Raw genomic sequence first — 27,596 nt, 5'->3', positions numbered from 1 at the left:
AGGTGTTAGTTGATAAGAGGTATGTTAAACCTAGTATATCATCTTGGGGAACGTCGGTCTTGTTTGTAAAGAAGAAAGACAGTACTTTCAGGTTATGTATAGATTATAGGCAGTAGAACAAGGTGACAATCAAGAATAAATATCTACTAACCCGTATAGATGATCTCTTTGATCAACTGAAAGGAGCCACGATGTTCTCTAAGATATATTTGAGATCAGACTATTATCAGCTTAAGGTAAAGAAGATGGATGTTCCAAAGACTGCGTTTAGAACCAGGTATGGGCACTACGAGTTTCTAGTAATGCCATTTGGTTTAACGAATATCCCTGCGGTATTCATGGATCTTATGAACAAAATATTCCATCCCTACTTAAATCAGTTTGTAATAGTTTCTATTGACGATATTTTGGTTTCTTCCAGTAATAAGGAGAAGCATATGGAACATCTGAGAGTAGTATTGTGAACGTTGTAAGAGAAGAAGTTGTATGCCAAGTTTAGTAAGTGTGATTTCTGGTTGAATCGGGTGGTATTTATGGGGCATATAGTTTCAACAGCATGAGTCAGTGTGGATCCCCAAAATACAGAAGCAATAGTTAGTTGGGAACGACCTACTACTGTATCTGAGGTACGTAGTTTCCTGGGTTTGGCAAGTTATTATAGGAGATTTGTGGAGGGCTTCTTAAAATAGCTCTTCCATGAACCAACCTGACTAGGAAGGATGTGAAGTTTGAATGGTCGCCAGAATGCGAGTGGAGTTTTCAAGAGTTGAAGCAGAAGCTAGTATCAACACCTGTGCTTACTCTGCCTACTCTAGGTAAAGAGTTTAAGAGTTACTGTGATGCCTTCCGACAGGGATTAGGGTGTGTGCTGATACAAGATAGGAAAGTAACAACCTATGTTTCTCGCCAGTTAAAGAAACATGAGCATAACTATCCTACTCATGACCTAGAGTTGACGGTAGTTGTTTTAGCTTTATAACTATGAAGACATTATTTGTTCGGAGAGCGTTGCCATATATTCACTGATCATAAAAGATTAAAATATATTTTTGATAAAAAAAGAGTTGAATATGAGGCAAAGAAGGTGGATCAAATTGATCAAAGATTATGATTGTACTATCAAGTATCATCTTGGTAAGGCGAATGTAGTGCCAGATGCTCTGAGTAGGAAGTCAGAAACAACTAAAGTTGCAATTTTCTTAATCAGAGATTTGCTGCCATTTGAGTTTAGAAATGTCAGGGTTACTCTAGTAGTTGGCCAAATGAGAGGATTGTTAGCTTCATTCCAGGTACTAGCTTCCTTCCAGGTATGACCTACCCTAGTTGATGATATCTTACGTGAACAGTTGAGGATTATAATCTTCAAAAGATAGCTGAAGAGGTAGGTAATGGCCTGGAGACTGATTATCAGATAAGAGCGGATGGAGTTTTGCTGAGGGAAGGCAGGGTATATGTACATAATACCCTATCACTTAAGCAGGCTATTCTAGAAGAGGCACATAATTCAGCCTATGCTATGCATCCTAGCAGTACGCAAATGTATAGAACATTAAAGAATGAAAAGAGAGATAACAGAATATGTTGATAAATGCTTGGTATGTCAGCAGGTTAAACCTGAATGAGAAAGGCCAGCGGGATTACTTAATCCACTCCCAATACCAGAGTAGAAGTGGGAGCATGTCACGGTGGATTTCTTGTCTGGTTTGCCCAGGACGCCATCAGGTTATGACGGGATATGGGTGATTATAGATAGACTGACGAAAACAGCCAAATTCTTACCAGTTAAGATTATTTTCACATTGGACAGACTGGCTAAGCTTTATGTTGATAGAATTGTGAGCCAGTTCAGAGCTCTAGTATCGATAGAATCAGATCGGGATTCACGATTTACGTCGAATTCATGGCCTAGTTTACAGAAGGTAATAAACACCAAGTTGTCTTTCAGTATAGCTTTTCATCCGTAGTAGATGGTCAGTCAGAGTGAACAATTCAAACATTAGAAGATATGTTGAGGGCATGTGTATTGTAATTTAGAGGTAGTTGGGATACACATTTTTCGTTAGTCGAATTTGCATATTACAACAGTTATCATTCGAGTACTGGAATGGCTCCATACGAGGCTTTGTACGGAAGACCATGTAGGACTCCAGTATGTTAAAATGAAGTAGAAGAAAGAAAATTGTTAGGCCCAGAACTTGTTCAGTAGACGTCTGAAAGTGTTAAGCTTATTAGAGAAAGTTTAAAGACAGCTCGAGACGGGCAGAAAAGTTATGCAGATAAGCGGATAAGAGCGAAAGGCTACACGGTGATATGGGTTAAAGTGGACAGACCCACTAAGGTAGCTCATTTCATTCCAAGGAAGTCTACGTATTTGGTGATAAGTGAGCTCGATTATACGTGAAAGAGGTAGTGAGATTGCATGAGGTGTTAGTATCAATTGTATCTGACGAAGACCCTCACTTTACTTCTAGTTTTTGGAAAAGCCTCTAAACAGCATTGGGTACTCGGTTAGATTTCAATACAGCCTTTCACCCACACACTGATGGGCAAATAGAGCGTTTGAACTAAACATTTGAGGATATGTTGTGCACTTGTGCATTGTAGATGGTCGAACCAGCAGTCGCCTGTTCTTCGCGTTGCCACCTGTTGATCAACGGTTAGCACGTCTCAGCCCAGTTGCGCCTCTCTATCTGTCCACTGTATCATTGTTGTCGTCGAAGGGAGAGATATCTCGTCAAAATCTTGAGTTTTGGGTGAGTTTTTTTTTTAAAAATTTATATAAATTTTTTTTGGGATGAATGGTTGGGGGATCTTTAATTCCCACGAGTTTTGGTTTCAATCTAATGATACCCATTGATTTTCAGCTTTTAGGATGAGGATTTTGATCTTTGTGAACTGCTTTCTAGCGATAACCGTGACCTTTTAGTAAGCGTAGAGGTCATCCGAAAACCATTAGTTGTTGAGTAAGTTAATTGGAGATATTTGAGATGAATTTGGGTGATTGAAATTAGGTCCTTAATGATGAAATTTAAATTTGATTAATGTCTAAGAATTTCACTCAAGATAAAGAGGACTTTGGATTGCTATTTTTGCTTAGGCTTAAATTATGAGGTAAGTGATTTATTACCGATTCACCTTTGAACCCCAAGTTGATGCTTGCTATTACGCTGAATGCATGCTTCTATTTTGATGGAATGATTTGCTATGATTTTACTGATGAATGGATTTTTGATAGTGTTTTGAAAACCTATGGCCATGTTATTGAGGTTAGGATATCGTGTTTATGGTTGGTGCGAAATCTGAATGTCGAATGTTGCATGATTAGACTAATGGTGACTGTTAATGTTTTATCGGGCTGAGCACATCACATGTCCGGGATCACTACCTATGAAAGTGTGTCTTTGGGTTCCCCATTTTATGCTTATGCCTATGACGTGTAATGTACAAGTCTTCTCAAGAAGTCAAAAAAAGAATCTAACGCTAATAGGCGGAAGAAGAGATTCCCAGCTACTGACTCTAATAAGATAATAGTCGTACCGCAGAAAGAAGGTCAACCTCACCCCAGGTAATCACCGCTTTCTTCCCCTCAGGTCAAAGAGTACAATTGTGTCCCGATAGAATTGGCTAACAAATCATCTAGTGAGCCCAGTATTGGATCACTTTCTGTGTATTTTTATACTTGTTATTTTCTCTCAATTTTTTTAGGTAAGGGAAAAGACCGTATGACAAATGACAGAAAGAATCCGTGACTTAGCTGTTGGGACTTGACATCGCTTCCACACTCTTTTTAAATATTGACATGTTTTGGTTCAGGAGTCAAACATTAAAAACTATCTGGTTAATTTATGCATTCATTTGTTTAATTAATTTATTCTCAATTAAAGTCAAGGGTACCCCGAACGGTGAATTTTATGTTCTTTATTCTTCCAGTGCATCACTTAGTAAAACTGGTTTATTTCTCTTATCTAAGTTTGCAAAGTCTTATTTGTTTATTTTTATGCAATACACATGCATAAAGTAATGTTCATATGGTGTTGTCGAGCTAAACTCCATCTTGTGATACCTCTTCATTTGTTTCCAGAAAATACCTCTTCGTGAATCAAATTTAACTTTTAACGCTTGAAAGCAAATCTTGATAGCTTGTATATGCTTTTGCTGCGTTATTTGAATTACAATGAAAAAGAATCAAAATATGTAATCTTTTAAAAATATGATGATATAATAATTTGAATAGAGAATGGAAAAAAGATGATGAATTATTTGATTTACAACCTAGAACTACCCATATTTATAGATATAAAATGAGCAAATGAAAAGTTTTGGTAAATAAAAAGTTTTAAGAATATCAAAAGTTTGAGCAATATTTAATTGTAGTTTTGATATGTCAATCGTCAAAAAAAAAAAAAAAAAAAGTATTTTTCACTTATATATATTTTCCCTTTCGTTTTATTTTAAAAAAACAAAATAAAATGGAAAAGATTTTGGAAACCGCGATTACCCAATCTCCATAGTCTTCGTGTAGCCGAAACGAAATAAGTTTCTAGCCTCGCACCCCTTCCCAAGTCACAGCCCTTTTTCACTGCCAGGCCTGTCCACTTTTTCCCGCCATTGCGATGTCTTCAACCGCCATTTTGAGCTCTCCCATTCATTACTGACATCGTAGCATAGCAACCGGAGCACCGAACGGTGCCATGGTCACTTCCAGAGATGTCCAAGATATCATTTCAAAGCTATCTTCTGATAAAGCTAAAGCTCGCGAGGTAAGAACCATTTTCTTGTACTTTCGATTTTCTTTTCGACCGGTCTCAAGACATGCATGATGCAAAAAGCTTATAGAGTGCATATCTGTAGTTTCTGAGCTATGAGAAGTTTTATTTTTGTGTTTTCGATGTATATTCGATCAATAGGGAGTTCGAAATGCCTTTTCAGTATCCAGGTAGTTACCTTGAGGGATTGCTGAATGTTATACTTCTCAGTATCTAGTTCGAAGTATCTAGTTCTCACAATTTGTATGCTGAAAATTAATCTAATGTAGTCAGAGCCAGATAGTTGCATCATCTAGTAGATCAATATTCATCTTAGCTCAAGCGATCATTGCATTAATGTTCTTTTATGTGCTTACAGGAAGGGATAAAGTTGTTGAATACATGGCTAGAGGGAGAAAAAGCGATTGATTTCTGTAAATTTATTGGACAGAACACTGCTAAGCTCAAGCCAGAAGAAATTCCATCTCGTACGTTCAACTGTTAGTTTGACTTGCGCATGTTTTCCTGTTTTTCCTCAAAAACCATGTTAGGTAATTAATTTATGTTGTTTTCTCTTCAGCTGAAACGTGGCCTTTCATCACAAAATTGTTGATCCAATGTGTGTCAATGGAGATATCTTCAAGCAAGCGGCGAGTGCCAAAGTTAATATTTGCGAAGACACTGAGAACTGTCATTCAAAAAGCAGAAGATAATAAGTTTTCTGGTGAGCAATTGAATATGCACTATCTGGAAGGATTTTTACTCCAAGAAGATTAAAATTTTCCACTGGGAGCTTAGTCTTGGTGCTGTTAATATTGCAGATCACTTGCAACGTCAAATGCCTTATTTATCTCTCTTGCCCTCTTGGTGTATTATGTGTCAGTATGGTTGTGAATCTCCTGCTCATCTTTTTGTTCCCTGTGTGAGGCCTCCCATCGTGAAAGGGGGTGGGGGGAATAACCCATGGTGAAGACTTATTCTACAAAGAGTTAAAAGAGAAATTTATCTAGACAGTTAGTTAGTGGGGGTGGTCATGCATTGTATGGGAATGCTGTTGTTCTTTTTTGTAGTAGAGGGGAGGGATGGAAGAATCGTTGTGAAAGTTAGTAGCTGAGTGTAGGGTAGGAGAAGGTTACCATTTTCTTGATAAGCTGGGTTTATTTTTTGAGTTTTTGGGACTCTTCGTTGGTTATTTTCTGTGTTCTATTTGTTTGATTTGTTGGTTGCTGTGAAGTTTGCTTATTATCCAATAGATCAGTGAGGTTGATACCTTAAAGTATCTGTTGCCTTTTACCAGCCGGAAAATTGTACTTTTATTTTTAATGCTTTTATAACTTCCTTTTTTCTGCTACATATTTTTATTGAAAAGAAAACGAAGACTTTTTATTGATAAAATGCAAAGAGAGCTTGCACGTCTGCAAGTCCTAAAAGATTTAAAATTTCTTTTTTGAAAAGATTTTCTTTGCCACATCTGCAGTCTCTTTTGTAATTCATATTTCTGTTGAAATTTGTGGCATGTCCTAAAAATTAGAAAAATGTTGGAGGAGGTACAAGATTGGTGATTATGTTTAATGAAAGTGCATAAATCTCAGTGAGCCACTTGTTCACGTTCTTGATGAGGGATCTTCATGGACCACGTGGTTTAACATTCATACTTAAAATCTTATTAAAAAAACATTCATACTTTCAATTACTTTTGGTTGTTAGTTGTGGTTCGTTATTGGTTCCCTTTTTAGGTTGTAGCCTCTCAATTATTGTTAGCAATGAAACTCCTTTATTTGTAAATATTGCTGAAGTTTTCTTGACAGGATATCTTAAAATTATACTTATGATGCTTGTTTTTCTTGTCCCAGGCAACGCAGTACCCTTGATATCTGTGGTCAAGGTACTCTTTAGTCATGCATGGGACGTCTTGAGTACTGTATCATGCTTTCAGTCTGAGTATGGAATCATTATTAGGCATCTAATAGCTGTAAGAGATTATCGTTTTCATTTGAGGAAGCGCATATACTGCAGTAAGTTCTGTCATAACTTCGACCTGAGAAATGTTTATTGTTATGTTTTATGTTTAATTTCATCTCTACAATTACATATCATTTGGATTGCTATATGATGTTTAATTTCATCTTAACTTCTCTCTTCCATGTGGAAAGACCTCTTGCTTTTATACTTGGAGAAGGTGGAAGGAAGTTTAGTCGGGAAGAATGATAATCTGTATACTCCCAAAGAGGAGCTTTTCCGTTGCATCTTGACACTCCATTCACTTTTGGAAAATCCTCCTGGTGACTTCCCAGATAGTATTAGGCAAGAAATTGTTAATGGGATTGCTAAGATTTTCTCTCTTGTGAGGTATGATAATACTTGCTTTTAAACCAATTGTTATCATTTTGATTACTGTGTGTCCCCTATGAATTGTTAACATGATCTTGGCGTTTTTGTTGGTCTCTTTTAGTGAAAGAATGAATTCTTTTTCTTTTCTTTGTCAGGGACGAAGGAAAAGTATCCCGCAAACTTATTGAATGTGTAAATACATACTTGTTAAAGGATGGTCCTAATCTAGGAAGTAGCTTATTAGAGATCCATAATTCTGTGCAAAAGTTTGTGTTTCGTTGTTGGATGGTGACTCATGATCGAGCTCTAAAGGTATGAAATAAGTTGGATAGACTTAACTATAAGTTGTTTTAAAAGAACTATTGTTAGAATATTTTACTTTCTTGTTACTTTTGCAGGATGCTCTTGTCCTCTATGGAAGGTTACAAATAAGTTTAACGAGAGGAGTTGATGATGAGAGGGTTTTGATAGAACAACTACTCGATGTACTTTATAAGGAACTAGATCAAAGCAGTATATCTAGTGTTGGGGGGGTGCCTTGGTCTCTATTTCATTTATTCTCTTGATTTTTCCCTTTTTATTATATCTCATTTAGGTTAAAGTTTGTTTATCATCTTATAATGTTTGGTAATTGGAAATATTTGAAGAGTTTTCAGGTCTGATGCAAATAAAGATGATAAATTTGGAACCTTGAGTAGCTCACATTGCGGGTTGGTAGAACTTGCTGCAGCTGTCCTCTATCGGGTACTCCAAACATAATGCAATTCCATATTTATTTATCACACTTCATTGATGAGAAGTTGTTATTTTGATTTTTGACTCAATCACTTAATGTACAATAAGAAAGTATTTTTCTAATGAGATTCCAAATATGTGTCCAATATTCCATTTTAAGGGTTCTTAGATTCCAAATATCTATCTATCTATCTATCTTAGGATTATAATTTAGATTCTTGAATGGTTGTAGTTTATGGTCCCCAGAAATGGGCCTGATTGGTTGCCCATTGGTTTTATTTATTTAGGCATGTGTTACTTCTCCAAAAGCAATATCAACTGAAAAGCGGGTTAAAAGGGACCCTGCTAGTGTTCATCTTAAAGAGGCACTTGCCGAAGGGAAATGGTTATGGTAAATCAATGAAACATGGTCTTGCATTCTCTGGTTCATTTGTCATTTGGCATGGAACATTATTTTTGTGATTGGATTGATTGTCTTGTAGGAATGCGACTTTCTGTTGTCTTATCCGAAATTACCATTCCCGCATCAGTAAGGATCTTTTCACCTACTGGTTTGAGGCAATTTGCTTAGATTTCGAGAGGTATGTAGGATTTAATGTTGTAGATCAATCGCTCTATACTTTAAAATTATTTGTCTTCTTGTCTTCTTCATTTTGATTATTTTTTAATCATAATTCTCATTTCCTTTTTGATTATAATAAACTTTTTTAAATGACACATCAATAAATGAGGAAAAATATGCCTTCCCTCTCCTCGCCACCACTAGTTTCTCACTAGTGACGGTGACACCTTCAACACATCCCTATCCTCTTCTCCCCCAGCATTGCCAATGTGCCTCCGACCAAACCAACCTCCATCTCCATAGACCGGAAGATCTTCTCCATTGAAGCCGATGACCGCTACCACGCTTACCGCATCCGGCTGACTGAAACCACAAAAGACCGAGCTTATTTTCTTGCACTGGTAGACCCTCTCTTGGATCAGATCGACCTTTTCCTCTTTACTGAATGCTCCGTTAAACCTAAAGTTCTTTAAGGAGTTTCGATTGGATGATTAGACAGTGTGGATTGAGAAATCAAACAATTGGCGGGAGGTATTGGCCGAAGTTGCTAAGCTTGATAACAATGGAGGTTTAAATAAGATTCTGGTCCCTATTGGTGAAGGAAGAAATGGTTGGAGAGCTTTTTATTCCTTGATTTGTTCTTTCCTAGACAGAAAGGAGGGTCCCCCATAACCACTACCACCTCCTTTAGTTGCGCAGCCCAAACCCTCCATGAAGCTAGTCCTTTAACCTTTAAAGAGGCATTAAAGACAAAACCTACCTTATTTCAATCCAATGAGGCTTGTACTGTTGTCATTCCTTCCCTTTTTGGCCTCATCTCACGCCACTATACACTTCAGCACGACAGTTATTGTCATAAGGCAATGTTTTCATGATGATTTGTATAGCATTTTGCGGGCCCTTTAGATCCATGTTTCTGACAGATGTGCATTAAATCTGATTGAAGCCGACCGAGCTCTCCTTAGCTGCGAGGATGAAGAACAAGCAAATGTCCTGGGGTCGATCAAGGATTGGTACAAGGTTGGTCTGTTTTCCCTCAAATTCTCCCCTTGGAATAACAACTTGACCAAGGCCAACCCGGTGGTCCCCTGCTACGACGGTTGGATCAGAATCAAAAACTTACCTTTGGATCGTTGGGATGATCGTACTTTACAGTTCATTGGGGACTTTTGCGGTGGTTTTTTGGAAATTGCTAAGAAAACTTTCTCACGCCTGGACCTTTTAGAAGCATTGATCAAAGTTAAGGACAACTCCACTGGTTTCATTCCGGTCTCTGTCATTATACCGTCCTCATTAGCGTCCCCTGTTTTGGTACAAATTGACCTGTTTTTTAACAACAATCACTTTCTGGGTTTTGTGGCCGGAATCCATGGCTCCCAACCCCTGAACGGTTGTCCCCCTTTAGTAGATGTGGCTTCCGAGGCGCGTGACAGTGAGCAAAAGGGTCTCTTAGGACCGTACCCGTTGCCAGCGTCTGCCCTTCCAGTGCAGGTACCTCTTTCTGACCCCCCTACATCCCTTTATGACAAATCCCAGAGTCAACAACTTTTACCAAACTGTCTCCCTTCCTTAGTCAATTTGACTCCCCCCACCCCACCCACAAGTACCCTCTCATAACCGGCTAGTTTGTTTCATCCATAAAGGCCAGTCCTAATCCTTTTACCTCGACCGAGCCCATCAACTGGCCCACTCCATATGGGCCTCCCATTGCTTCCCCCATCCAAGCCTAACTTTTGTCTTCCCCTACCCTGTCCTCCTATCCTCAGATTAACCCCCTTCCAGCCCAGCCCTCACTTTGCACCCCCCCTCTGCGCCCCTTCGAGTGCAGCCCACCATCGGCCCGGTCTTGTTTCCCGCCCAATCTTTTCCTTGCGACGACCCTGTCCTAAACTACCCCTCGCCTCCCCTCCAATCATCCTTGCCCCCCCCAACCATTCGGTCCTCCCCCAACAAACTGCCCATCACTTTACATAACAAGAAGTCCTTCCTTGTTCCCGACACTAAGAATAGACCTTTGACCTCCTGCCCCTATATCTCTGACCAGGACGATTTAGACCATAGTCCTCTCCCCCTATCCTTAGCTCCTCCCTCTCTATCCTCCCATCATTCCTCCCCTCCTTGTAGCTTAGCCCTTCATGGCTCGGTAGTGGGAACCTCCCTTCTAGTTGAGAGTGACTTAGAGCCAGACAACACCCTGGTCATTAGTCCACTGGACCCTATCACCAATCTTCGGCTTGTGATTCCCTGGCTGTTGGAACACAATTTGTGCATTACAACTCTTCCACCCACCTCAAGAAAGTCTAAGCACTCCCACAAGCACAGTAGAGGTATTAATGAGCTAAAAAGGCTTTACTCATCTATCAATTATGACAAGGACCTACCAAAGGCCTACCTTGGTGGGACGAACACACCATTATGGTCATTTTATCCTGGAACGTTCAAGGTATCAAAGCTTGGGAGAAGCATGCAGTTGTGAAAAATCTCATCTTAAAACACAATCCGCCTATGGCCATTCTTCAGGAAACCAAGCTGGAAGTTGTGGACCGTTTTACCATTAAGTCTCTTTGGAGTTCTAGACATATCAGTTCGTCTGTGTTGGAGGCCGCGGGTTCTTCAGGGGGTATCATTCTCATGTGGAATGACCCATCTATCATGGCTGGTAAGGTATTTAAAGGTCTCTTCTCTCTCACAACTCAGTTTTTTTTGGCTAACGGTTTCTCCTTTTGGCTATCTGGTATATATGGCCCTTCTCGGGCAAAAGACAGGCCTCTCTTTTGGCAAGAGTTGTTTGATCTTCAAGGGCTGTGCACTCAAAATTGGATTTTGGGGGGAGACTTCAATGTTTCTAGATGGACCCATGAGAGATCCAACGGTAACCCACTCTCGGTTAGCATGAAATCCTTCAACTCCTTCATTGTTGGGGCTGATCTTATAGATATTCCTTTACAAAATGGCTCTTACACCTGGTCAGGTTATAGACATTACCCGGTTTTCACACTCATTGACCGCTTTTTGATCACGGATACCGTCCAACAGAAATTGCATTCACTACCTCCAAGAGACTGGAGAGACCAACTTCCGACCACTTCTCGATCCTACTATCCATTGGTGTTAACAAATGGGGCCCTACCCCTTTCCGCTTTGAAAATATGTGGCTGCATCATAAAGACTTCGGAGGCCTTGTTGATCATTGGTGGGGGAATACTCCTTTGATCGGGCACCCGGGGCATGGTTTTGTTAAAAAGTTGAAGGGTCTAAAAGAGGTCCTAAAAGCCTAGAACAGAGATATCTTTGGCTGCGTGCACACCCACAAGAATTAGATTATTGCGGAAATCTCGTTACTTGATGGTATGGAGGAGTCATCGGGTTATTCACCTGTCTTGAGAGCTCAAAAGACGAGTCTAAAGGCTCAGCTTATCTCGGTGGTGGCTAAAGAGGAAACCTTTTGGAGGCAAAGATGCAAGCTCACTTGGCTTAGTGAAGGTGACCAAAACACCAGGTTTTTCCATCGTATTGTTACCACTAGGAAAAGACTGAACACTATTCTTGAAATCATTTCCTTTGTCGGTGTTAGTCTTCTCACAGAATTTGAAATTGTTGAGGAATTCCCGAGTTTTTTCACAAGTCAATACACAAAGAAGAATAGCCTTGCTGCCTTCCCCACATGCAACCACCATTTCCTCACGATGCAACAGTCTTTACAGCTTGAATCCCCTTTCACCGAATAGGAAATTTGGGGGGCTATTTGCGCCCTTGGTTCCAACATTAATGAAACTTACATTTGTCTTCCGAGTTCCTCCACCAATGATCTTTACAACATTAATGAACCCCCTTTCTCCGGGCCCTGATGGATATACTTCCGAGTTCTATAAAAAATCTTGGCATACCTTAAGCCCGACATATTGAGGGTGTTTCAAGATTTTTTTAAGAAAGGTATCGTCAATGCCAACATTAATGAAACTTACATTTGTCTCATCCCAAAGCGTGTTGGTGCTAAAAGAGTTGGTGACCATATGCCGATCAGCTTGACCATGGGTATTTACAAGATTTTAGCTCGAGTTCTCTCATAAAGATTAAAGGTTGTCCTCCCCCATTTGATCTCCGAGTATCAGTCAACCTTTGTTGAGGGGCGCCAAATATTGGATGTCTCTCTAATTGCCAATGAGGTCATTGATGAGTGGTCCAGAAAAGGGAAAAAGGGCATTATGATTAAATTAGATATTGAAAAGGCTTTTGACGCTGTTGATTGGGGTTTCCTTGACAACTCTCTTAAAGTTAGAGGCTTCGATAACCTCGGGAGGAAATGGATTATAGGCTGTATCTCATCCGCCAATTTCTCCATTATTATTAATGGTCGCCCTAGGGGCAAGATACATGCTATCAAAGGTATTAGACAAGGTGATCCTCTATCCTCTTTCCTCTTTAATATTGTGATCGACACCCTCAGTCGTATGCTTACACAGGCTGAATTGGATAAAAAGATTCAGGGTTTTTCTCTTGGTTCTAGCAACCTCTCCATCTCCCATCTTCAGTTTGTAGATGACACCATTTTATTTTCTATCTACAACCTTGATCAGATCAGGAACTTGTTTGATGTCATTGATGCTTTCCAATCTTGCACTGGCCTATCCATCAACCACCAAAAATCCGAGATTCTTGGCATCAATTTGTCCCCATCACAGCTCTAGGACATTGCTGGTTTATATGTTTGCAAGGTTGGTTCGTGGCCTAACACCTATCTTGGCTTGCCCCTTCTCGGCAAACCTAGAACTCTATCTTTCTAAGCCCTTGTTATTGCGAAAATCAAACAAATAATTCATGCATGGTCCTACGAATACATCTCCAAAGGGGGGAGATTAACTCTTATTCAAGCATCTTTGAGTAACCTTCCCACATACTACTTATCTCTCTTCACCATCCCTAGCAAGGTGGCTAATATTATTGAAAAACTATTCCATGATTTCTTATGGAAAGGGAAGATCGATGGCCTGAACTCTCACCTTGTTGGTTGGAAAAAGTCACTACCCCTCAATCTGGGGGGGGGGGGGGGGCTTGAGGATAACTAACCTTAAGCTGAGGAATGAGGGGCTCCTTGCAAAATGGATTTGGCGCTTTAGGTTGGAGCGATCGGCCTTATGGCGCAGAGTTATCACAGCCAAATTTGGAGTTCCCCCTGTGACAACAAAGTTGGTATTAGATCGATTTCCTCATCAAAAGGTCCTTGGAAGGCCTTGCATCATCTCCAACCATTGGTGGACTCGCATGTTTCTGCCACATTGGGCTCGGGAAACAATAGTTCTGGCACGATGCTTGGATTGAAAATAGACCGTTGATCACCTCATTTCCTAACTTATATGCACCGTCTCTTGCAAAGGATGCCTTGGTCAGTCACCTTTGGATTGTTGACACTAGTGGTTGGGACCTTCATCTCCGTCGTCATCTCAATGATGTGGAAACTGATGGATGGGCCACCCTCTCCCAACTCCAAAACATTTTTCAGCCCCAACATGCCCAAGATAAATGGTTTTGGAATTTGGAACCATCTGGCATTTTCTCCACAAAGTCATGGATTGATTCCCGCTACAACAACAATGGGCCCTCCACCGAGGCCTCTATTAAAGGTATTTGGTCTGATCTTTATCCAAAAAAGTTTAAATTCTTCCTTTGAGAGCTCTCCCATAGGGCCATCCTCACTCACGACAAGCATTAACGTCGCAACCCATCTACTCTGCTTTCCCCAAGCTGGTGCCATCTTTGTAAAAAGGACAACGAGTCCCAAAGCCATCTATTCTTGTACTGCGAGTTTTCTAGAGCCTTTTGGAACATTATCCTTCCTGCTTTCAACTGGCATATGGCCTTTCCTTCATATATTAGCCTTTTCCTCTCCCTTACTCTTGATTATCATCCTTTCAAGGGGAGAAAAGGCCTCCTTTGGATGAATTTTGTTAGAGCTTTCCTCTGGTCGGCTTGGTTTGAACTGAACAACCGCCCCTTCAACAACAAAATCCAGCACATCGACATCTTTTTTTGATCATGTCCTTAATACTATTATATCTTGGTGTAAATTGTCTAAGCTCTTTTATGATTATAGCTTCAATACTCTTTTGTCCAGTTTCTCGATTTGTGCGTGTCATCCTTGCCCAGGGGACATGCTAATCTTCTCTATATCGTTCCAATTTTATCGGATGTCCCTGAAGGGACGATACTATTTTGTCCAATTGGAGAAGTCTTTTGTAACTCCTTTGGATCCGGGGCTTTCTTTCCCCCTTTTTTGTAATTTCATTTATCAATGAAATTTGTTTCTTATTAAAAAAAAAAAAAATCTCATTTCCTTTTCAAATTTAATTAAATGCTACCAAGGTTGGCTTAAGGTGCTGATGAGACAGTTGCTTTAGGCCTCGTAACTTTACAGGATTTATTTTCTTCCAAAGCCACTGATTACCTTAGGCCAGACTAGCCTATAGTAAGATTGACAAAGATTTGATAATGAAACTTAAAATAAATGTAGACTAAAAAACACTTAAAAGTTACAGAAAACATAAGATAATGGGGCTGAAAAAATGATGATAGGAAAATAAGAAAACTCAAAATCTTTTACAAAAATGTTAAAAAAAATCACTATGTAAGTTGGAACAAGAGTACAACAGATGATGAGGTGGAAAGAAAAATGTTGGGGAAAATAGGTAAGGAAACCCAAAATCTGTGACAAAATGTGAACGTTACTTTAAACCCCCTTTCCTTGTCATTGCTTGCAAAATGGGATTGGTGTTATTTTAAGGAGCCGCTTTCTCAATGGAAATTGGTGATCTCTATAATTCATGGCTCTGATATTGATTGGCATACACTTGGCAAACAACACTCGTCTCTGCAGTCCATGGTTCGGTATTTATCGAGCTTGGGAGTTTGGATGATTAGGTAATATTCTAGGTTAATTCCCTTTTTACCCCCATTTGTAGTAAAACTCTATAAATAGGAACTTTCGCCTCTTGTATGACATTATTCATTCTAATAAAAGATCAACAATCTTGATTCTTGGAGAGAATTCTCCTTTTATCTCCTTTAGGTTACATCAATTTGGTATTCGAGCGACCACCTGGGCCAAGATTGATTGTTGCCAATGGAATATCGGGAAACTCTTGGCGACGTTGATCACAAGAGGGAGCTTCGTGAGTTGTGCTCGTTGCCAAAGAACACACATCTAATTAGGGGGAACCCTTGAAATTCCAAGAAAGAAAGAAGAAACCGAAGATTTCTCAAGATTTTGCAAGAATGGACTATTACTGACAAAAGAAGGCATCCAAGAATAAAAATACAACAATTGGTATTGGCAAGAAAATCAAATTTACTTCAAATTAGGGAAAGAAAACCAGAAATTCCTTATGGTCAGGTTGCACCTAGTAGAGTTGCAGAGAGTGGTAACTGGCTAGCTGCGTCTAGATATGCACCACGTGATGTATTAGAAAACACTAGAGATTCATACGGTATGGGAGATGCTAGTGAAGATGAAGAGTTATCTGTAAGTGGTTCAGGAACTGTTGTGATTCGGTCTCTGAGGGGATCTCAAACATCTACTCAATTTCATAATGAAAGCAGTCCGTCTGGCAGTGTGCAAGCATATATGGAGGACACGTCTTTTAATTGTACTGTTGTTTTGCATGGTCAACGTGATGATTCTAATACTCCTTAGACTCCAAAATCCAGATTGGGAATTCAAGAAAGGACTTCAAGTTTTTCTCCTGAAGATAGTGCATCAAATCTTCCGGAGGCAAAGGTTGTGATTCAAGCAGGATTGAAGAAAGCTAATGCAAAGGATAGATCAACTATCAATAAACTCAACGACAAGAAGGAAAATAGAAGAATAGAGCGCTCTGACTCTTCAAGGCATTCTCGTGAATTCTTTGATGCACCCCAAGAGCGTTGAAACCATCTCTATCAATTGATGAAGAAGAAAGTGCAAAAATAGCATTGTCTTTTGCGCCATTATCAGTTTTGTTTATGTCATCCTTGAAAGAGGTAGTTGTAGATGATTCGGAAGGATCACCTGCTTGTAATGTATTTAATGCACTTATAAACATGGAACATGTAAAACCTGGATCATGTGAGGATGTTGATTTTCAACTACCTCTCCTTTTATCTCCTTTAGGTTACATCAGAGAGTGATACTTGAGCTTGAGAGAGGTTGAGAGAAACTAGAAAGTTCATTAAAAAAATTGGGGGTTTAGAATATAATGAGTTTTTTTCCTCTCCCTTTCTTTTTCTTTTTCATTTTTTTTCTTCCCTTTTGGAAGGGATAAAGCTGTCATTTCATGCTTCAAAGTCCTACTACTGGCACAGGGTTGGGAAGAATGATAATAGTTTGAAAAGCCCTTGGATTAGCATTTCTAGTACTTGGTTGAAGGTGGATGCTTTTGCTAGCTTTAAATGTGGGAATGGAACAGAATAGCTTTTTGGTTAGATCCGTGGGATAGTTTGGCTCTTTCAAGTATTTGATATCCAAGGTTGTAATTGCTTTATTCCCAAAGGGCTTGGTTGCAGCACATTGGGATGATTCTCCTTCCTCATGGTCTATTATCTTTCGTCGATTGCTCAATGATGATGAGATTATTGAATTCCAAGACTTGCTCGGGCAAATTTCAGATAGGAGTCTTTGGAAACTTTGATAGAAGAACATGGTCCTTATAGGCATCTGGGACATTTTCAGTGAAATTCGTCTCAGCACACTTGCCCATTTTCCCCATCGGACAAGCCATTTTATAAGGCACTTTGGAAGACTAAATGCCCGCGACGTGTCAACATCCTAGTATGGATTATGGTTTTTGGCTACCTAAACTGCTCCTCGATCATGCAAAGGAAATTCCCCTATCATTGTTTGTCTCCAGCTATTTGCCCTTTATGTAAACGGGAAGGAGAAGACTTGCAGCACCTTTGCTTGCTCATATACAGTCCACTGCTGGTGGAGATTATCATTCTTTAATGTCGCTTGGATGTTTGGAGATGTCTTTAGAGACAATGTTCAACAGCTTCTTATAGGTCCAACTTTGAAAGTGGGCCCTCGGCTGATTTGGGCTAATATGGTTAGGCATTGTTTGCTGAAATTTGGTTTGAAAGAAATCAAAAGGTGTTCCTTGGCAAACAACTTGGCTGGTTGGACCATTTTGAAATTGATCGTCGGAATGCTTCCTCTTGGTGCACATTATCCAAGCCTTTTGAAGACTTTTGCATCCAAGACTTATGTTTAAATTGGAACACTTTTATTTTCCCAGCTTAAGTTTCTGTATTTTTGTTGTATTGATACTGTTTGGACTGTTTGTTGCTTTTTGTTTTCCTTTGTTGTTGGAACGTTTTTGTTTCGTTTTGTATGGACATGATGAGGATGCTAAGGGGGTTTCAACCTAGTTGAGATGTCCGGTGCATCTCTTGATCCTCAAACTTTGTTCTCGCTTTTTATATTTCTATATTGTACTTTAAGGATTAGTCTCATTTCATTAATTCAACGAGGCTCTGTTCTCGCATTTTGTATCTCTATATTGTACTTTGAGGATTAGTCTCATTTCATTAATTCAATGAAAAGGCTGGTTTCCATTTCAAAATCATACCTCAAAGTGTCTATAAAAATGAAAAAAAACCATCTTAAATCTCTTTAACCCTCACTTTTTTTTTCTATATTTGGCAATTATCAGAAATGAGAGATTAAAATGTAAAAAGTTAATTTCATGTTGTCTCTGGTCCCAAATATATACATGTGTGTTTAATTTACCAAATATAATTTTTCCTTACGCCTAAGGCTTTAATGTGGTTTATGCGGGCAGTGCAATCCTTATATCAAGTTGTATAGTTTCTACATTAATGCATGTTCCAACAATATCATGTTAAAATTTGATTGGCACCTCATCTAGTTTGATATGGCCAATGAGAGATACTATCCAGATTAGATGACTTGTGCGCAGTAACATTCACAAGAGGATTTATGAACTGTGAATATCTTATCTTCTGAGTTTTGTTTTATTTGTGTTTGACATTAAGTTACTCATTGCACGTTGATGTGGTAGGAATACTGTTTAATCTTGAGCAATTCCTCAGTTAATCCTAGATAATTTCGAGGTCAATTCCTTTTACCATCCTTAGTCACTCTAGGTTACACCACACATCTTTTCTTCACTGTAATATGGCATGATGCATACTAATTAAAACTAGAAGGCTCAATCATAGTGTTCATGGTAACCAAAGCTACACAACACATTACACAACCATAATGTTCATACACGTGAAAAGAAGCAAGGGACAGAATTTCAATCAATTTGATTTTTTTGAGCTTGTTGCAGAATATTGAAAGATGCAAATGTGGGGCATTCTTATGATGGTTTATTGTGGACATTGCGGTAAGCTAATATAGCTTTTCACGTCTATATAAATTTTTGGAATATACAAATTTGTAGATAATTTAATTCCACATTTTAACTGCTTGGCTCATTCACATGACTGATCATTTTTTATTACGAGTGAAAGAATGTACTTTCAGTTCCCTGTCCCATTGAACTCATATGCCTGTATATCCACATGAATTTGAAGGAGTTTGCAAGAACTTTCTGCTGTGTTATTGGATTCTACTGAACGGTCAGAAAGTTTGTCCGAGGATAAGGTGTGTTTCTCTTTTCAAAGTATTCATATTCCTTTTTGTTTTGTATTGGAAAGCAAATTTTAATGCGGTAAATGAAAGACTGGACAGAAAGAAAGCAAAAATAAGAAGAGCCAAGCTAACTAGGGGATTGGAGAACTTACAGAAAAAGATGATTTGAAGAAATTAAAATTTCTCATTAAAAAAAAAAAAAAGAACTTATTGGAAAGATTTCCAACTTTTGGTAATAAAAAATATTAGATAATTTGAAAATAAACTTGAGTTAAGAGCCCAAAGGAAGTTCAACATCTTTGTACAAACTATTTACTCCAAGAAACATTCTCATATGTTTTTGAACCATATAGACCTCGTAGCGATGAAGAAACTTGTATGAAAGAGCTTACGATGTTTCCCTTAAAGGAAGTTCTTATTTTGTTTTTGTTTTGTGTTTTTTTTTTTTGGTTTTTAAATTGTTATTATTATTTAAATATATTCTTTTTATAACAAGTGACAAGTAACAATTTTTTATTTCATTTTAGAGAAAATTTTCCTTGGATTTTCTTCAGATCAATATGAATCTATTCGAAGTCATTGTAACCTGCTTCAAAGTTTAAAGATATATGTATAATTTAGACTAAAATAAAATGTATCGAGTACATTAACATTGACCATATCTTTTTTGGATGTGAGCGAGGGACTCCCCATTGAAAATTGATTGAATTTATTTGACTTGGATTGAAGTTATATCAGGGATGGCAATCAATATGGAGCTGTTTGATGCATGGACTGCCCATGTTTAGTCATGTGTTTGTGGTGGTAAGTTCATGTTTGTTGTTGCGTCATTGTAAGAGGAAACATTCTATTTGGCAGATACTCTGTAAAGGATGTCATGAGCAATTGGTTTTTGTTTTTTTTTGTTTTTTTGTTTTTCTTTGTTTTATTTATGGAAAGTTTGTTATGCAATGGGGTTTCAGCTTTATAATACCAATAGAAGCTTTTCAATTATCTGAACAGTTTTATATTTTTCCCTTTATATACAAATGAACTCACTAATGGTGAAAGGCCAAAAGAGTTACCATAAAAGATCTCCAAGTATTCAGTTTTGAAGACGGAGAATAGCTATGAAATATTTTCTATTCTAGACAGGAAAATGAATAAATAAGTGATAGAGCCTTCCAAATCTGTAGTAGGCTTTTCCTCCTAAAACATATTCAAAGATTCACATCCGAGCCAATCTTCTTGAAATAATGCACAAATATTGCTTACTTGTAGTAGTTACTTTCAAGTATCTTTAAGCTTTTACCCAAATAACGTTGCACCATAAAATGGATTAAGAAAATTATAGGACGGCAAAATAAGAGGTGATTGGTATTGTACAAGCTCTTTTCCTGTGACAATACTATTAAGAATTGAGGTATTCTATGGGGTTTCTCTTGTGGGTTTTCTAGTGACAACTCCTTGAACTCAATCCGATGTAGTCTAAAGGAGATAAAAGGAGAATTCTCTCCAAGAATCAAGATTGTGGTTCTTTTATTAGAATGAATAATGTGTTTGATACAAGAGGGGAAGGTTCCTATTTATAGAGTTTTATTACAAGTGGGGTAAAAAGGGAATTAACCTAGAATATTACCTAATTATCCAATTAACCCCTATTCTTCTTACATCATTCTACCCTTCCAAAAAGCAAACTTGTCCTCGAGTTTTAAAAAGAAACAATTTATGAAGTAAACAAGGAAATAAACTTGTTCAACGGAGTATGACTAAACCAACGTCCTATATTTTGAACAAAAATATTATGATCAAAGGGATAAATTCGAGACAACAAATCCAATATTGCCACCAAAAGATGAACTTCTCCATTGGCCATAAACCTAAAAAAGATGTTTCCTTCAAGCTCATTCAAAGCCGTATTCAAAGGACCAATCATTAAAAAACCACATTTCAAAGAAAATTGTTGAAGAATCACGTCTTATTTTTCATCTGCTTTAAGTTTTTCGATAGTTTGGTGATCCATTTCCACCGCAATCAATGTGTTGTTGTTCTTGTTTGATTCTTGCTCGGTGTTCGATATTTCTCTTCCATCTTCTTTGTTGGATTTTTCTTCTTCACTTGATTATTTCCAAATCAACATCTTCAAATTCTTGTTTTCTTCACTTTGTCTTCATGATTTTCTATTTGAAAATTTTCCAATTGTGATCCTTTTGCTTTTTGTTCGGTATATGAAATCAATCCATTCTTGAACTCTTGCAAATAAATTGGTAGTTGATCAATATGTTGAGTTATTTTCCCCAATGTACGTTGGATTTCTTTGGTTCTTTTCTTTATTTCCTCCAATGCTACAAGATCAAAGTAGTCATTTTGTTGGATTCTTGGATATGCCTCAATCTCGTAGTGACATCCATTGATTTTCTTGATCGTGTTTCATAACCAAAAGAATAATTTTGAGTCTTGAACGTTCTTCTTGGACTGTAAAAATCCATTCTTTTTTTTTTTGAAAAGGAAACGAGACTTTTTCATTGAAATAATGAAATGAGTCTAATGCTCAAAGTACGAAGAAACAAAAATAATAGCGAGAATACAATGGAAAATTCGCCACAATTAGAATAAGATCAAAAGAAAGGACCAGCCCTAAGAATAGGAAAAAAACAACAACCAATGAACAAAAGTTTCTGAATGAAACTGCTGACTGCTGTTGACAAAGAGACGAAATTGAAGCTTGAGCGACATGGGACTTGGAGAGCGAAAGAGGCTTGATAAAGAGATCATAAAAGGAATGGTTTGTAATCTGGACAACAGGATACCCTTAACATCCATTAATTGATCACCCTCTGATTTTAAACACCACCTTCCATCAACAATTTCCACTTCCAAAAAGGAAGTTCCCCTCTTTGCATTCCTAACTAAGCTGTCCATTAATTGATGTAACATAAAATTCTTCAAAAAGCTTCGTGAAGCTATCTTTTAATAATTCCCAGAATTTAAGGAGAATTCTAAAGTGTAACCATTTGGACCGGGGGCTTTAATCCTGCTCAAAGACATTACTGCTCTTCTAATTTCTGGTTGTGTAAAGCTGGCTGCAAGTTGACTGCTTTGCTCTCTTGATACTTCTGCCCATTGCAGGTTGGTAGGGATTGACCTTACTCCAATAGCCTTGGAATAAAGGGATGTATAGAAGCCTACAATAAGTTCTTTAATTTCTCTAAATGATTTGGTTGGGATGCCCTGGTCGTTGATCAATTCTGAGATCAAATTTTTCCTTTTTTTGCTGCTAGAAACCTATGAAAGAACGAAGTATTCTCGTCACCCAAGCTTAACCAAATCAGCTTGCTTTTTTGTAGGAGGCTTCTTTCTTCCACTTGGTAAAGGTGTATTAAATCTGCTATTAGTGCCAATCTGATGCTTTGTTCTTGCTCATCAATATCTGTGTTTCCCCCTACAATTTCTCTTCTTTCAATTTCTTTCAACAACTCTTCCTTGCTTTTCTTGTTTTTCTCTGAATCTAAATGCCATTTTTTCAAAGCGCTTTTCATTAACTTATCCGAAATGGCATAGCCAGCTCAACCTTGCTGAATGTTTACCTCCAAATTTCTTTCAATCAAACTGCAACATTCTTTTACGTTTAACCAACTATTGCAAAATCGAAATGGGGCTGGACCCCATTCGGTTGCTCCTTCTCCTGACCAAGTGAATCTTCCATTAGAAAGGGGAATTTCCAGCAAATTTGTATCTTCAATGGATTTGTTGAATTTTCTCATTCCTCTAGTCATTCTTCCAATAGGGAATCGTTCTTGAATTTGACGGGTCATGTTAAAGTTTCCTCCAATGCACCATGGAATTAACCCAAGATCAAATCACAATCTTCCACAATTGAGATCAAGTTGCTGGGGATATATTCTTTGTCGATGGCCTTAATGGAAGGAGGGAAGCTGTTGTCCAATTTGTGATCCTCTTCTGATTGGAAAAGGCAGGGCAGATCGTATTGATAATCCTGTCCGAGATAAACCTCTTCTTGGAAGGGATCAAGAGCTAGGATATCTTCCTCATCACTGCTTATACTCAGCAAGGAATCCTCATCAGAAGCATAATTTTTGATAGCTGCTTGAAAGGGTTCAGATACACCTCGAGAAATAGACACATTTGAGTCTCCCACTTTAAAATCATGAAAAGAGAATGAGAATGATTCGAGGGGAAGAGCCACTGACTTGTTAATTGGGCTAGAGGGTATTTGCACCTTAGTACAACAATTCTCCAAAAGATCTGTGTTTAACATGGAAGTCCAATCATTTCGAAAAGAGGTTTTCTTCCTTGTGAGATGTTTTCTGAAAGGTTTCAAAAGAACAGCCTGCAACTCTTTCCTTTGCTTGCTTATATTGTTTGGAAGATGACCAGAAGGTGTAGAAGAAGAGATTTTGGTGCCGAGATATTCCTTTGGTAATAATAGAACTTTATCTTTGAGGAAAGGAATCGAAAAGGACTCTTGGACTTCCTTGTTTGTTGATATTGAAAAAACCGCAGAAGGATCCAAGGTTTCAGGGCACGAGGGGGCTGCAACATTCAAAAGGACTTTCTGTCTGTTTGTTGAAAATAAAACGCCATTATTTAATTTTTCAGATTGTTGGAATTCTTTTGAAAAACTGCTGATATTCTGGCTGTTATTGGAATTAAATTGAGTTGCGGCTGGTGGGATAACCGAGAGCATGCCTATTGAGCTTCCCCTTGTGCGTATTAATGCATTTTTTGATTCTCTCTCCATTAATTGAACTTCCATCTCTCTTCTTAGTGACAACTCTTCCTTCTCTCTCTTTTTGTTCACATTAAATAGGGCAGAAGAGTCAGAACTATTAGACTCAACTTGAATCTCAACAGCCCTCTCTTCCGGTGGTATTACCACAATTTCTTCCATCTGAGAAGACTCTTGAAACAAATTTTTTGGCTGAGAAGACTCCTGAACTTCCTTATCCGAAAGGTTGTTAATATTTTCCTCTGTTGGCGTCATCAAAGCTTTTGAAAACAGGGGATTTCTAGAGAAATTCGAATTGTTGACTACTAAGTTTAAGAAGGACCAATCTTTGGACTTGTTTGATTTCAAAAGACCTTCATCAAACAAAACTTGATTCGTACGAGCTATATCTACCGGATTCGAAAGGTCTTTTTCATTAAAAAACTTCTTAACCTTGTCTGGAGGATCCAAAAATTCAATATCACCAAAGTGTAAGAAAATACTTCCCTTGTTTTCATCTGAAATTTCGATGGTAGCTGGCAAAAATCCACAAAAGTTCTTCTATACTTAAATTCTAGCTTCAGTCACATTAAGAAAATTTAGTGTTTCTAAAGCAATGGCTTCTAATCCTCCAAAATATGAGCCGATAGCTTCAAAAATTTGCTTGCACCAGAATTCTAATGGCAGATTTTTAATGGAAATCCAACCCCCCATAACCTTTATTTTACCTTGGACGACTATGTAAGGTAGTATTCCACCTTTCAAATTTCAAATGACGTTGTCCTATCCTCTGCCACTCTCCTTGTTTTGCTACTAATTCTTCCAAATTTCCTTTTTCCAGCTTTATCAAAGCCGATTCTGCTGAGAGAGGATTGATCAAAACTTTAGAATTGGCCCAAAGCATTACTTCCTTTGAGACTTCATACCAATTGTTGAATTCAAATAACCGAGTTACTATCCATAATTTGCTGAAACCTTCCTTAAGGACTTCATTGTTTTTTTGAATCCAAAACTCTGGCGACCTCTGTTTTTTTGAAGCCTGGGAAGGGTGGGAATTCTGTTTTCCTGTAGAAGTTGGGATTCTGTTTTCATTTCTTCTCCTTACTACTTCTGCGTAAGAGATTTAGACCTCCGAACGACATTTTGGCTTGATAATCTCTCTTTTAAGTTTAATGCTCCTTCTAACATATTATTAAAAGAAAGCCAATCGGAGTTAGAAGTACCTGATGGAATATGAATGTAAAAACGTCCTCCAGACGCTGGCCAAACTACACATCTTAAAAACCACTTTGAATAGACTTGAATCTTTGAGAGCTTTACTACACCAAAAGCATCATGACCACTATTGATGACAAAACTGGAGGTTGGGAGCTTCAAAAGTTCAGAAATGTTTTCCTAGAACCAGAGGAGCTGAGATTCTACCAAGAAGAGGTGTTTCTTAGCTTCCACATCTTCTATGATGAAGGTTTCTTCTTGAAAATGAGCACAAAAATGGATGTCGTTGATCTTGCAGCTTATACCTTCCAGTGCTAAGCCGTTCTTGGGAGGTGTGGCTGAGGGAGAGCTTTTATTTGCCATGGGATTCGGGTGTGGAAAGGGAGGGAAAAAGGTAAGGAGATTAATCAGAGGCTGATCGGAGGGGAGGGAAGAATGGCGTTAGGCAAGATGGGGTGAGAGGCAGGTGGAGAAAGGAGGGAGGGGAGAGGAGAGGAGAGAGGAGAGAGGAGAGAGGAGAGTCTATATTTAAATAAGTATGGTTACTTTTTTGCCATCACTGAATATTAATGATTCTTTAATTCATCTAACTCCCAATTTTTACGTTGATTTCTTGAAAAATGGATTTGATTGGATCATTGGGCTTTTTTTCGATATTGTCGCCTTCTTACTCCATCCCAAACTGTCTTAGAAACATCGTCGGAGTCACTAGAATCACTAAAATTGAATTTTCAATGTGGATAATGATAGGTTCTCTGAGAAAATTGAGCATAGGAAAAATTAGTATGTTGGAATTCTTCTTCTAAATCACTTGAGTCAGAATTCCAGCATTGTTTTTGGAAGTAAATTTGATTTTCTTGCCTATACCAATTGTTGATTTTTTTCTTGGATGTCCTCTTTGATCGATAATAGTCCATTCTTGCAAATTCTTGATAAATCTTCGATTTCTTCTTTCTTTCTTGGAATTTCAAGGGTTCCCCTAACTAGATGTGTGTTGTTTGGCAACGAGCACAACTCATGAAGCTCCCTCTTGCGATCGGCATTGTCAAGAGTTTCCTAGTCTTCCATTGATAATAGTCCACGTTAGCCCAGACGGATGCTCTGATACCAATTGATGTAGCCTAAAGGAGATAAAAGGAGAACTCTCTCCAAGAATCAAGATTGTGGATCTTTTGATAGAATGAATAATGTGTTTGATACAAGAGGGGAAAGTTCCTATTTATTGAGTTTTATTACAAGTGAGGGTAAAAAGGGAATTAACCTAGAATATTACTTAATTACCCAATTAGCCCCTGTTCTTCTTACATCACAATCTTTGCAAAGAATTGAGTTACGTAACTCCTCGCAGAGAGTTGGAATAAGAATAAGGTCTTCTCGGGATTAGAATTTTACTATTGTTATCAACAAATCTTGTTCATCCAACCCCACCTTGAAGCAAGAACATATTTCAGTTTACCAATGACATCTTTCTTTATTGGCTTCTTTCAACAGAAAGTTATATACATGTATCAATTTTAGACACAACCACCTTTGGAGCATAAAAGATGAGGAGATAACATATTGGTAAGCAAGCAAGGATCAAAGTGAGGCAATCTCCTTTTGACTTTTGAGATAGGATCTTTGTCTTAATTAGATAATAAATTGGTAGTCAAGTGAGGATCAAAGTGAGGCACCCTCTTGGTTGTTCACGTCCTTGGTAGATTGGTACTAATGCAAGAGGAAAAGGGGTTATAAGGTTTGGAACGTTAGAGTCTATTTATCACACCTACAGTTCGCACTCTTGTCTTTTGTTTAGGTCCAAGGAGCTTCTTTAAAAATTTGAATAGGCTATGTTAGGCCCGCCTTAATATTACTAGGGTAAGAGTGAGTTATGGTATTAATTGTACTGCCGCAAAGTTCGATTCATGGGCTTCTTTGGTGGGTTGTGGGGTGGGCCATTTTTTCTTCCATCTTAGTCTTCCAGTTCCCTTGTGTGGTAGCTTGGAAGAGTGCCTTTTTGGAACCTGGTTCTAGAAAAGATTAAAAGTGTCTTTGAAGTTGGAAGAGGACTGACTTTGTTAGATTCAGCCATCTCTTAGGCTCAGCATGGTCCTCCCTATCCAAAGCCTTCACAAATTACTCTATACAAGATATTTGCTTAATTGAAATGCTTTCATCTCTTCAATCCAATTATGATATTTTTCATCTAAGTTGTATTTGTTGTTTTGTATTTGTAGTTTTTGGAAACTTGTATTTCTTCTCATTAGTGGAATTTCCTTTAGGGATATGATGAGGGCACTATGATTGTGTTAACCTAGTTGAGATATCCTGGTGTGCCTGCTGATTCCCTCGTCCTATGATTCTTTTTGCTTTTTACATTTCATTAATTTGAGCATTAGTCGCCTTTCATTTCATTAATGAAAAGTTCTGTTTCTATTTCAGAAAGAAAAAAAAAAACCTTGTCCAGAGACGTTTAGGGCTAGGAAAAGGTTGAAGAAGAGGGTGGCTTGCATTTGGTTAGATGGGTATTAATGTGAAGGATCTAGTTTGATGGGAATTGGTTGTATCAGCCTTTCTTGATTCTCTTTTAGTTTGGGGAGGAGAGATATCCATTTTTGGTCCCCTAATCCTTCAATGGATAGATATATATTCTCCCGTTCCTTTTTTCCTTTGTTATGCGTCCCTCCTCCCCCT

At 38.2% G+C, this 27,596-nt stretch overlaps 1 protein-coding gene and 1 non-coding gene across 8 annotated transcripts in view; one reads left to right on the top strand and one right to left on the bottom strand.

Annotated features, from left to right (window-relative positions):
* The first annotated feature begins 4,461 nt into the window (after positions 1-4,461).
* ATM (Serine/Threonine-kinase ATM-like protein) overlaps positions 4,462-27,596 on the top strand; it is a 150,700-nt gene continuing 127,565 nt past the window's right edge. For 6 of the 7 annotated variants that reach the window (XR_005480102.2, XR_005480103.2, XM_090310607.1 and 3 more), the window contains exons 1-13: positions 4,462-4,760; positions 5,125-5,233; positions 5,326-5,469; positions 6,599-6,760; positions 6,899-7,094; positions 7,232-7,388; positions 7,475-7,617; positions 7,733-7,820; positions 8,099-8,202; positions 8,294-8,392; positions 18,696-18,752; positions 18,943-19,012; positions 19,730-19,804. Coding sequence is in view for 5 of the 7 variants with exons in the window: in XM_090310607.1 (XP_090166733.1) it covers positions 4,692-4,760; positions 5,125-5,233; positions 5,326-5,469; positions 6,599-6,760; positions 6,899-7,094; positions 7,232-7,388; positions 7,475-7,617; positions 7,733-7,820; positions 8,099-8,202; positions 8,294-8,392; positions 18,696-18,752; positions 18,943-19,012; positions 19,730-19,804 (1,473 nt within the window). In the remaining 2 variants the exon portion in view is untranslated. The remainder of the gene's footprint in view (positions 4,761-5,124; positions 5,234-5,325; positions 5,470-6,598; positions 6,761-6,898; positions 7,095-7,231; positions 7,389-7,474; positions 7,618-7,732; positions 7,821-8,098; positions 8,203-8,293; positions 8,393-18,695; positions 18,753-18,942; positions 19,013-19,729; positions 19,805-27,596) is intronic. The other variant, XM_039022968.2, reaches the window with a different exon arrangement.
* Positions 14,472-14,574, bottom strand: LOC120072418 (U6 spliceosomal RNA). Its single transcript, XR_005480477.1, has one exon. It is a non-coding gene; the product is annotated as a U6 spliceosomal RNA (small nuclear RNA).

The sequence above is a fragment of the Benincasa hispida genome, chromosome 2 (assembly GCF_027475165.1).
Source record: "Benincasa hispida cultivar pf3 chromosome 2, pf3_genome.v1.1, whole genome shotgun sequence".
Lineage (NCBI taxonomy): Eukaryota > Viridiplantae > Streptophyta > Magnoliopsida > Cucurbitales > Cucurbitaceae > Benincasa > Benincasa hispida.
The sequence above is the reverse complement of the archived record's forward strand: the minus strand, read 5'-3'. Positions and strand labels throughout refer to the sequence as shown.